The sequence below is a fragment of the Phoxinus phoxinus genome (genome assembly GCF_949152265.1).
Source record: "Phoxinus phoxinus genome assembly, chromosome: 6".
Classification (NCBI taxonomy): Eukaryota; Metazoa; Chordata; class Actinopteri; order Cypriniformes; family Leuciscidae; genus Phoxinus; species Phoxinus phoxinus.
In genome coordinates this window covers 6,555,829-6,568,174 of record NC_136881.1, presented here as the reverse complement: position 1 = coordinate 6,568,174, position 12,346 = coordinate 6,555,829, and the positions used below count along the sequence as shown (strand labels likewise).

General features: G+C 39.7%; 1 protein-coding gene across 1 annotated transcript; it reads left to right on the top strand.

The window, feature by feature from the left end:
- The first annotated feature begins 225 nt into the window (after nucleotides 1–225).
- Nucleotides 226–8,247, top strand: LOC307000836 (interferon-induced GTP-binding protein MxA). The gene is made up of 12 exons (XM_079616746.1): nucleotides 226–577; nucleotides 1,935–2,072; nucleotides 2,155–2,309; nucleotides 2,400–2,538; nucleotides 2,625–2,823; nucleotides 3,804–3,882; nucleotides 3,971–4,093; nucleotides 4,202–4,343; nucleotides 4,596–4,754; nucleotides 5,266–5,342; nucleotides 5,534–5,776; nucleotides 5,866–8,247. The coding sequence occupies exons 1-12, from the start codon at nucleotides 379–381 to the stop codon at nucleotides 6,088–6,090; spliced, it is 1,878 nt and encodes a 625-aa protein (XP_079472872.1). The 5' UTR covers nucleotides 226–378; the 3' UTR covers nucleotides 6,091–8,247.
- The last annotated feature ends 4,099 nt before the right edge of the window (nucleotides 8,248–12,346 follow it).

Below are 12,346 nucleotides of genomic sequence, written 5' to 3'. Positions count from 1 at the left end.
ATAAAACGTAAAAAGGTTAAGTAAATAATTTATTCATTACTTGTACCTTACATGCATCACTGTATTGCTTGCATTTATGCTAATTCATTCGGTTGGGTAGAGTTATGCACTTCTGCCCGTAAACAGGCTTAAAGAAACAGGGAACAGGGAAGCATATGGATTTTAATAGAAACAGGATAGCCTGGTATGTACGCGTACTTTAAGGGGCGAAACGAAACTATTGTGATACCCAGGAAATGAAACTTACCAACGCATTACATAAACGCTCTAGGCTTCACTTTACCGGTAAAGAGCAGCATCACTCTGAGACAATCCATTCGAGGAGTGCTGACATATCAAAAATCTTTTTGATTGTATTACTTTTGACGTCGTTTAAAGATGGATAAAATGAGTTGGACGTTCAGTCAGCAATATGAGGAAAAAATCCGCCCTTGCATCGACACTATCGACAACTTACGGTCTTTGGGAGTCGAGAAGGACCTGGCGTTACCTGCCATCGCCGTCATTGGAGACCAAAGCTCAGGAAAGAGTTCTGTTCTGGAGGCGCTGTCAGGAGTAGCGTTACCCAGGGGTAGTGGTAAGGACAACACTTAAAATTAATAGCCTACACAATTGTATTACTTTTACGTAATAAACTACGGACTTTAAAAGAAACTGTGGATGTACCATGGCACAGTGATTGTATACCAGTAGCGGTTTTTGGCATGGGCGAACAGGGCAGCAAAAAAAAAAAAAAAAAAAAAAAAAAAAAGGGTTTTCTATTATCTATAATTTCACTGTGTGGGGAATTGGCAGATTGGCGCCCCCTGCAGCTGCAGGCGGCAAGCGCGCTCTTAATTGAAGCGGCGCGCTCATTCATTCCAGGCGCAGCGAGATGAAAAAAAATCTTAACTTTCCAGAATGCCGCAAACGCACCGCAGTAACAACATTGAAATCTCAGTCAACATAAAGGATGGGGGTGCACCCAAACACTATTCTCCGTAAATAAGTCTTTCGGTGGTGGAAATCCATTAGCTAAAAACTTCTTTGTCGTAGTGGAGAGCGCAGTGCATGGTTGCATAGCAACGACAGACGCCATATTTCCTTTTTAATTATTATTATTATGTTTATGTAAACAAAAGTGCATATTGATGCTAATTTTATTTGTTATTTGCTAGTTTTCGACATAAAACTTGTTAAATTGATTTCTGAACAGGATCCTGCTAACCGTGATATTTTTTGTCACTATAATCATGAAATGAAATGTTCATGCCATTTCATCTCTAGTTATGATCAACTAAAATCAACTATAATTATGTGTTTTTACAGTATAATATGCAAAGTACAATTTTCTATTAAAAAAAATATCTGATTCTGTTCTTTTCTCTGACATTTAAGGGTGACATAGGCCTACAAAAACTAGTTTAGGTCTACAAAAACTAGTTTAGGTCTAAAACAGTTTGGATAGTTGTTAATATGAGAGTTATGAGACATTATTTAATAGATTTAATTTAATTACAGCTCTCGGCCACTTTTATTTTTAAAAAGTAGCTCTCAAATGAAAAAAGTTTGGTGACCCCTGCATAGAGCAATACTCTAATGGAATTAGTGGGCTAGTCAGTCACACCACCTCGACTTTCTTCCAAATAACGCACATTTCATTCATAATATTATAAATACAGGCCTATAGTTCGTGCACATTTTTGTTTTTCTAAATTGTGTGAAGGATTTGTGCAATATAATTATCTCTTTCACTTATGTTGTATAGTTTAACCATGGTATTTGTGGTAAAACTGGTGGTAAATACAAATGGTAATCAATTAGCCAAAAACCCCCCCAAAAAACATGGTTACTACACATTCACTATAATAAAACCACATTCACTATAATAAAACCATGGTTAATAAAGGGATGGTAAAACTATGCCTGGCATTCACCCTTTCATGTTTTATTAGGAATTGTTACACGATGCCCTCTTGAGATCAAGATGATAAGAACTAAAGGCGAGGACAAATGGCATGGGAGGATCAGTTACCAGAACTACGAGGAAGACATTGAAGACCCAGCAGAAGTGGAGAAAAAGATCCGTGAAGGTAGAAAATGCCTAGAATGCACATTGAGGTTTTCCAAAAGATTATAAATACATTTCTTAAAGTCGTACCTCTATGTGTGTAGCCCAGGATGAGATGGCTGGTGCAGGTGTTGGTATTAGTGATGAACTCATCAGTCTGCAGATCCATTCTCCCAATGTTCCTGACCTCACGCTCATTGACCTCCCTGGGATTGCACGAGTGGCTGTCAAGGGTCAACCTGAGAACATTGGAGATCAGGTAAACTTTGTACTATATTTTTTCAAAATACATTTGGTTGGAAAGACCATTGTAAGACAGAGGATCGTTAATCAAATGCCTTTATTCTAGATTAAGAGACTGATCAAGAAGTTTGTTACAAAGCAAGAAACAATCAACCTGGTTGTGGTGCCATGCAATGTTGACATCGCGACCACAGAAGCATTGCAGATGGCTCAGGGGGAGGACCCTGAGGGCGAAAGGACTTTAGGTGTGCATTACTCATTGCATGTGCTATACATCAGTAAAACCATAGGTTACCATGCATATTCTGATTATATTTTTACTACACAACAGGCATCTTAACAAAGCCGGATCTGGTGGATAAGGGCACTGAAGGGACAGTGGTAGACATTGTGCACAATGAGGTCATTCACCTTGCTAAAGGCTACATGATTGTAAGGTGCAGGGGACAAAAAGAGATTATAGATCAGGTCACTCTTAATGAGGCCACAGCAACAGAGAATGCCTTCTTCAAAGACCATCCTCATTTCAGGTGGGTAAATAGTCTCATTGCATTATCCGTTGAGAGTTGAGCTGAACGAATGGTTTAGTGTAAAACATTTATTCTACAGATATCAAAACCCTTCTGAAGATGGGAGCATATGCCTATGTACAATTTGTAAATAAATGTTATATGTAAATACATATAAATTATAACATCAAATACATACATCACACACAATACCATTAAATACATATATCAAACAGCATTGTTTTTACTGAGAACCTTCACGTGCTGCAAGACCATGCAAACAGGGGTGCGTTTCCCGTACAACTATATAGCTCGCTGCTTAACTACCATAGTACGATGCATCGTTGGAGAAATCAACTAGCTCGTCACGAGTGTTTCCCGAAACTGTATGTCGCAAAGTATCGTTCAACCACGTTGGTTTATGACGTCTCGCACGTGGTGGACTAATAACTTATTTTAATTAATCTGTTTGAGATCGAATTAATGCTTTTGTCATATAAGTTACAGACATGGCATCTGAAGACCATTTCTCAGTTATTTTGCTTTATTACCATACTCAATATTTGGCTTGTTCTTACATAGTAGAGCACGTTAGCACAAAAACGGTGCTTTAAATCTCTTGACAAACTAAAAGACGTAAATTACATTTGTATGTATTCTAAATAAATAACACGGGTTGTACTGAATGTCAGCTTGCTTATTTTGCTAAAGATAAGGATTTATTCAGTCTACATCTCATGTAAACTAGAAACTACTTCTAACCACAGCTCGAGAGCTGTAGTTCCAACCAAACAAGTTTGCGATGCTGTTTGCGAACGTTCGTTGGAACGATGGTTTCGGGAAACACCAAATCGTTGAACTATGCTGATAACGACGGAACTTGCGACCATAGTTGGCTAACGATGCTTTCGGGAAACGCACCCAAGACCCGTTATTTGAGATTTTAGTAAATCTGTGCTGTTATAGTTCACATGATGCATGTGTCATTCATTTTTCCTCAGCAAACTCTACGAAGAAGGTTTTGCTACTATTCCTAAGTTGGCTGAGAAACTAACAATTGAATTGGTTCATCACATTCAGGTGAAATAATGAATCATTTTAACATAAGAGAACTACAGGATTTTTAGACTTATATAATAAACGGCTTATTTTCATACTTGCTGTGTAGAAATCCCTGCCTCGTTTAGAAGAGCAAATTGAGACAAAGCTTGCAGAAACACAGAAGGAACTGGAGGCATATGGCAACGGACCCCCATCAGACCCCGCAGAGAGACTGAGCTTTCTCATTGATGTGAGTACAGCCTTAAAATCTACTTAATCAAAGTATGAATATTTAGTAAAGGGTCATACTGATATCTCAGAGTCACTGAAATCTTTCACATCTCACCCCTGTATTTAGAAAGTTACAGCTTTCACTCATGATATGTTCAACCTGACCACTGGGGAGGAAATAAAGTGTGCTTCAGATCTACTGATTTTTCCAGAACTTCGGGAAGAATTTGCTAAATGGAATGGCTTCTTGGATCGTTCAGGACATTCCTGTGAGTGAAGCATATACTTGGTATCTCCTGATTGTACTGGCCAGTGTGCTATGTTATTATTTTACTTAAAATGCTTTATCATTTTCACATATGATGCATCCTCTTTTACCAGAGTTGCAGTCAATTATAGCCTACATTTCTAAATGAATCTAAGTTGCTTCAATGAAAAAGCACTTTTAGAAGCAGAACTCGTAACTGAGTTGTGCATCTAAATTGTTTTTTTTTTTCACCATGTCCAAAAACTATTTGCAGTCAAAAAGAAGATTGAGAAAGAAGTTGATAATTATGAAGCCAAATATCGGGGAAGAGAGCTTCCAGGATTCATCAATTACAAGACTTTTGAGGGGCTTGTCAGGGAACAGATCAAGCTTTTGGAGGAACCTGCTTTAAAGACACTGAAGACTGTCTCTGGTTAGTGTTGTTTTCTATTTCAAATCCATTTATGCAGTTAGTCGTGTTCAGGTTGTTGCTACAGTACGTGTAAAGTTATTCAGAATCAGAAGTGTGTTTAAACACACAAGGAATTTGTTGTGGTCTTTCAGGAGCTTTGGGTACATACATTTATAATTGACACGAATAGAAAGAACATTTAAATACAACTAATAAATCAAATAATAATAAAGTGGTATTCATCTGGAGCAGAAGACAGATTTTTGTGCATAGGTATATAGAGCTGTATAAATAAAAACATGCATATGTATTTACTTAATATCTAATTATTATCTAATATAATAACAATCTGACTGTACTGTTCTACTTGGTACTCTTATAATGCACTACATGACCAAAGTATGTGGACACTTGCACATTGATCATTATCATCTTGGGTATATACTGCATTGACCATTTTCTTGTGGGCCTCACTTTGTGCTCTGGCTCTTGGTCATGCAATTGTATTTACAGTGTGTTTGTGTTAACATAGATGTGGTTAGAAAGAGGTTCATCCAGCTGGCCCAGTGCAGCTTTCTTGGCTTCCCTAATCTTCTGAAAATAGCAAAGGTACTTTTTTTCAAGCGTTTAAGTCATTTTCAGGCTTTTCTTTTAATTATGTTGATGATGCTAATAAATTGCACATAATTACAAGTCACTTTACTTTTCAGTGTTCAATTATGCCTCTGAATCACAATACAAATGGAAAGAAATTGTGTTCTTGCTTCATTTTTCAGTAAATCTTTTATATACTTTCTTAGACTAAGATCGAAGGCATCAAGCAGGAGAAAGAATCCAATGCAGAATCCATGCTGAGGACCCAATTCAAGATGGAGCTCATTGTTTACAGTCAAGATGGCTCATACAGCCAGAGCCTGCAGCATGCAAAGGATCAAATGGAAGAGATGAAAACCCATATAAAGGCTTATGAGGTTGTAGACGTTACCACAGGCAATCATGCCAGCTTGCAAGAAATGAGGTTGCACCTTGAGTCCTACTACACGGTAAGTGTGCCAACTAAAGCTTTATGTGCCATCAGAGGAAGCTCAAACTGTACTGTATATCTGATATGCTGTCTTATACACCTTACCAGATTGCAAGCAAGCGTCTAGCCGACCAGATCCCAATGGTGATCCGCTATCTGCTGCTCCAGGAAGCAGCTTTGGAGCTGCAGAGGAACATGTTGCAGTTGCTGCATGATAGGGATGGTGTGGACAACCTGCTTAAAGAAGACTTTGACATTGGCCAAAAGCGGGAAGCCTTACTGAGTCGCCAGAAACGTTTGATGAAAGCACGCAGCCTCCTGGTTACCTATTAGAAATCACGGCTTTACTATGTATATCTATGTGGCCAATAAGCTTTCGCTATCGCCCATTGGAGTAGCCTATATAAACTTGTTTTTCAGCATCATGGTCGAAAGTCCGCCCCTTTGCGTCGTTGCTACGGACTACGTGTTGTTTTTAGCATTGTAGTTTAGCTGTTTGAGCCTAGTGTTATCTAGTGACATTTGGCGATTTTTATTTGTTGAGTGTGACGTTGGGTTACTGAAAATCCGTGTGCATGTGGGGTGCTGCTTACTCTCAGCTGCTTGGGGCGTTGTGGGAAGTTTGGTTTGACTTAAGTTAGCCTCTTGTTTTAGTATGGTGTGCCTTTAGGGCTTCCATCGGTGCGCCACATGGTGTGTAGGGTTGCCAACTTATGGAAAGGAAAATAAGGGACAATCGTGGATCTTTATAGGAAAATAAGGGACACTCAAAATATTTGTACTGTACCTCACAATGCATATCATTTCAGAATCTGCAGTTAAATATGTGTACAAAAGATGTATAAAAGGTTTTTGGGTAATTTCATGGAAAAATCAACCAAATTAAAGAAACTTTCCTGGCTCAAATGCTTATTTTTGTTACAAATATATATTCTGAAGGAATACAAATGTAAATGAAGAAGAAAGCCAAAATATTAGGCTACATGTGATGGATGTATATTTACTGAGTAATTTACAGTTTGGGTCAAAATTAAAAATTTTACCTGAGATTTGGAGTCAGATTACAGGGGGGTTAAAATGACTTTAGAACTGCATCATTATTTTACTTTTACACAGAGATTGTTAGGTCTAGTTAAATCGGTTGACTTTAGTCATCTTTGTTTTATTAGCTATACCAACGGTGACATTTAAAAAATGGGAAAAAGCACTTGGCCTACTTTTGTTTTTTGCCCAAAGTTTGCATGCCTGCAACTCATATTAAATATATCTTAATATCCTTTTAGATTCTAATTCTTGACAAAGACAATTTTGGTTTCTTAAGGCCGAATATGGTTAATGTTAAGTCCCAATATATAGGGATGTTAATGTGGCTCCATGAGTAAATTAGTACACATTTTCAATGGTCACACATTTTCTGAAGAACAAATAATGTTGAAACTAGAAATGTATCTTTTTTGTTTCTATCAACACAATTATACATTACTGAATGCCATAAATAGTATTTTTCCAAAGTTTGTGTGCCTGTAACTTTAAAAGTAATAAAGATATCTTAATATCCTTCTATATCTTCATTTTTAATAATCTTTTCTTTTGTAATCTTTTTTAAAGGGCTTATTTGGTTCAATCCTAATGATATAATGTTCCAGTTGTTTAATTTTACCCATTTTCAATACAGTATATAGCTACACCAACAGATATTATTACTGTATCATCAATTCAGAGCGTATGCCTGCCTGAAAATACGGGACAAACTGCGTTCCGTATATATGGCTTTCATACGGGACGCTTAATTGATGCCTTAAATACGGGACGATTCTGTATTATACGGAACGGTTGGCAACCCTAATGGTGTGGCACATAAAATATGGACTTGTTTTGTGTTTGAGAAAGGTCTTCAATGTGTTAAAACATATAGGGGTCATTGAAAGCAATAGTACCAATAGACCATTTCTTTGTTAAAGCCTAACTTTCCAGTTAGACTATAAAGTGTAGTTCTCCTTGAGAGAATGCATTATCTTGATGTTTTAAGAGGACTCTCCTGTTTATTAGAGCCTGGCCAAATCCAACCTTGGAAAAGCTGTGTCACGGTTTGTGTCAGCACTTCTTAGTTACAGGTTAAGGAACTACTGCCATTATTGGAGATTGACTGAGTTGTTGTTCTGGGCAGGCTGGCGCCCGGCAACCCAAATCTGCGACCTGGAAGGTCACGACGTGCCTAACTTGCAGGGTCCTGTGTTTCAGCTGCATAATCGATGGAGATATGCTTCAGTCTATCTGTATATGTGTGGAAAATGACTAAGTTTATCTTTTTCGTAGCCAATGAGAATCATTCAACCTGAAGCAACGACGTAGCTTAGACCTTGGTGAAGGGTATAACTGCTGTGATCTTTTTAACTCCTGTGTGAGTCTTAAAGCTGACTTCTGCTGATGAAACTGCAAACAATCCTTCTGTAAACGTTTTCTTCAATTTATTATAATTCTGACACCGGGTCTTCTTTCAAACATCTGGTCCTTGAGTCCTAAACTGTTACCCGCTAACAGAACGTACTTGTGTGCTTTATTTGGGTTGGTTTTCCCCGTTAATCCGGGGTGGTGTAGTCACATAATTGAACCACTTGCTACATAATAGAAAGCAGTTTGAACGGGAAGCATTACGGCTCCGTAGGTTCGAAACAAATGTTTATTGTTTAGCAAAGGTTTCGAAGCTTCAGGTAGAGTGTTTTAAAAGCGCCCATCACTACTTTTAGATATCATCTGCATATACAATGGACATTGGTCATGTTCATCTTTGGTAGCTCCTTAAGTGGCATCTTGATTGGCTAGGCGCAACGATCTGCATAAATAACATAATTTATATAGATCAGTCCTATAGCCTATGTGCACAAGATGGCGCCATTGGAGCTCCGGCGATGAGTGTGTGCATGTTTACTTAGTGACAAATCAGGCCCTCGTTTAAATCGGGTCTACATTAGGACCCCGACAATCCCATTCAAGTGGTGCTCACTGCACTGTCAAATTACGCCCAGCTCCACTTCTCTGGTCGTCTAATTGGTGGAGGGATAGAGTTATGGGTAGGGTTAGGCCCTAATAAATGTGTGGACAATATCAACCCACACCCGAACCGTTAGGGTGTGGGTTGATATTCTAGCTCCACACATTATAGGCCCAAATCAGAGTGGGGAGTTGGACTTCCAATCCACCCATGGCTCTGCAGTGAGTAGCCTCTCATTCCATTGGCTCAAATTACTTTTAATAGGCACTCTCTTTAGTGCCTGCACAATTCCTACAAAATCCTGTTATGAACCATGTTTGAACTATAATTTGTAACTATGTTACCATTAATGTCTGTAGCTAGCCTGCTTAGTTTATAAATGTATTCACAATCATCTTTAATGCAAGAAGGCTACGTGTTACATTAAGTGTTAAATGTCCAAACATTTTAGTTATAAAAGTAATGTAATGATATTCATTTATTTACTTTAGGATTTTTTATACATAAATATTATTATTTATTAAAGGGCACCTATTATGACATTTAAAATGTTCCTAATGTTGTTTTGGGAGTCCCCAACAACAGTTTTACATGCATGCAATGACAAAAAACACTTTTGTTGTCGTATAATATGCATTTATTTTTACCTGATTTGCTCACCGACTCCCAAATGAATCGTTCAACGACTCATTTTTCAAACCCCTCCTTTGCGCGACGCTAATCTGCGTTGATTGGTCAGATGACCCAGCAGTGTTTACAGAGATAATACTTATTGTTTAATTGCAGCAGTGAAGGCTTTAGCACAGGCAGCCATGCTCAGCTTGCGAGAGATGTGGATTCACCTTCAGTCCTACTTCTCAGTAAGTGTGCCAACTAAAGCTTTCTGTGCCATCAGCGGAAGCTAAAATTGTAATGTGTATCTGAGATGCTGTCTTATATACTTTACCAGATTGTAAGTAAGAGTCGGCTGACCAGATCCCAAAGGTGATCCGCTACATGTTGCTCCAGGAAGCAGCTTTGGAGCTACGAAGGAACATGTTGCAGTTGCTGCATGATAGGGATGGTGTGGACAACCTGCTTAAAGAAGACTTTGACATTGGCCAAAAGCGGGAGAGCTTACTGAGTCGCCAGAAACGCCTGATGAAAGCACGCAGCCTCTTGGCTACCTATTAGAATTCACTTCAAATAGCTGGTTCCAACAGTTTTAAATAATAATAATTAAAATAATAATAAAATTATCAAGAGGTTATAGCTTGAAATATTTCCATCATGGAAAACATGTAACTTGCTTGATGTTTTTTGTTGTTTTTATTTTGGAAATTGCAGTTGAGCTTTTTGTTAGGAAACATGTGAAGGATCTAAACATTCTTTGTAGCAACCAACAATACATTTGTGTTGTTTTATTTCCTTTATTATTCATAATCATTTAATCAATTTGTTATTCCATTTAGTCTTATAATCATTAAAAACAAACTTTTACTCATTACACTAATTCATCATTGATCATTTTATATTATATTATATGAGCCCTTATTGAAGAAAAGTTAAGGATCTAAGGATTTATTGTAGCAACCTGTAGCAATCTGCAAGTGAGCAGTCATATATTTGTGTGGTGTTAAATTTTCTTTAATATGTATTCATTCATGTATCATTTTATTATTCTACATAATCATTTATACCATTTATGTACTCATTACATTGATTCATTCATTGATTGATAAATAATAATAAAAAATTCATTACTGTTTAGTCTTATGTTGTGTGCTGTGTTGTCTTTGTGAGTTAGAGATAAGAGAATGTCTCTATTTCAAGGTTTTTAACATCACAGGACAATGTTGTGTAGCAGAGATTTTCCATTGCTACTGATTGTGGCATAATAACACTTGTTGAATTTGTGCTGATCAGACAAAGCTTTGTTGAACATTGAAAACGACACAACGAAGATTATTAAATAAACCTTTTTAAAATAAATTGTACCATTACTTTGTCTCCTGCTTTCTTCTCTTCCATTGGTTCATCCCTTGGTTCCTCCCTGTGCATATGGGGCTGATAAAAGAGTTTTTCTGAATTCCCCTCCTTGAACTTTCACCTTATCGTGTTGGAGGGGTTTGAGAATCCGAATGATCCTAGGAGCTATGTTGTCCGGTGCTATATGCCCCTGGCAGGGTCTCCCAAGACAAACAGGTCAGACTAAGAGTGGTTCATAACCCCTTATGAAGAAAGATAAATAAAGGGCAGAGACGTCGCCTGGAATGGTGCAGCCGGAGGAACATCACCTCGCTGACGGGGAAGGAACCTGAGCTTGTGCAAGAGGTAGAGAGGTACTGACTAGAGATAGTCGGGCTCACCTCCATGCACAGCTTGGGCTCTGGAACCACACTCCTTGAGAGAGACTGGACTCTCTACCACTCTGGAGTTGCCCATGGTGAGAGTTGGCGGGCTGGTGTGGGTTTGCTTATAGCCCCCCAGCTCAGCCGCCATGTGTTGGAGTTCACCCCGGTGAACGAGAGGGTCGCTTCCTTGTGCTTTCGGGTCGTGTGTGCCAACGGGCCGAACGGCAGTGCAGAGTACCCGGCCCTCTTGGAGTCTCTGGGAGGGGTGCTGGAAAGTGCTCCTACTGGGGACTCCGTCGTTCTACTGGGGGGACTTAAACGCCCACGTGGGTGGCAATAGTGATACCTGGATTGGGAGGAACGGCCCCCCTGTTCTGAATCTGAGCAGTGTTCTGTTATTGGACTTCTGTGCTAGTCACAGTTTGTCCATAATGAACACAATGTTCAAGCATAAGGGTGTCCATCAGTGCACGTGGCACCAGGACACCCTAGACTGGAGATCGATGATCAGCTTTGTTTTCATCCGACCTCCGGCCGTATGTCTTGGATACTCGGGTGAAGAGAGGGGCAGAGCTGTCAACTGATCACCACCTGGTGGTGAGTTGGATCCGATGATGGGGGAGGAAGCTGGCAGACCCAAATTTACTGTCAGGGTCTGTTGGGAACATTTGGCCGAGTCCCCTGTCAGAGAGATCTTCAACTCCTACCTCCAGCGGAGCTTCGACCGGATCCTGAGGGAGTCTGGAAATATTGAGTCCGAGTGGACCATGTTTTCAACCTCCATTGTCGACGTGGCCGCTTGGAGCTGTGGCCGTAAGGTCTCCAGAGCCTGTCGAGGCGGCAATCCCTGAACCTGGGTGGTGGACAACGGAAGTAAGGGATGGCGTCAAGCTGAAGAAGTCACAGTTTGTCCATAATGGACAGGACAAGAAGGAGTCCTTGACAAGAAGGAGTCCTATCAGCCCTGACAGGCTTGTGGGACTCCTGAGGCAGCTGACGGGGACCGGCAGGCCAAGCGGACTGCAGCCCGGGTAGTTGACAAAAAATTTGGGCCTGGGTGGAGTTAGGTGAGGCCATGGAGAAGCACTAGTGGTTGGCTTTGAAGAGATTCAGGCAAATCATTCGGCGCCTTAGGAGAGGGAAGCAGTGCCCTACCAACACTGTTTACAGTGGAGGTGGGCAGCTGTTGACCTCAACTGGGGATATCGTCGGACGGTGGTAGGAATACTTAGAGGATCTCCTCAATCCCACCGACACGTCTTGC

Bases quoted from the DNA above. Each gene is read 5' to 3' on its own strand.
- LOC307000836 (XM_079616746.1), top strand. From the start codon at position 379: ATGGATAAAATGAGTTGGACGTTCAGTCAGCAATATGAGGAAAAAATC. The intron at 578-1,934 runs GTAAGGACAACA...ATGTTTTATTAG, and splicing joins AGCGTTACCCAGGGGTAGTG to GAATTGTTACACGATGCCCT. The intron at 2,824-3,803 runs GTGGGTAAATAG...ATTTTTCCTCAG, and splicing joins AAAGACCATCCTCATTTCAG to CAAACTCTACGAAGAAGGTT.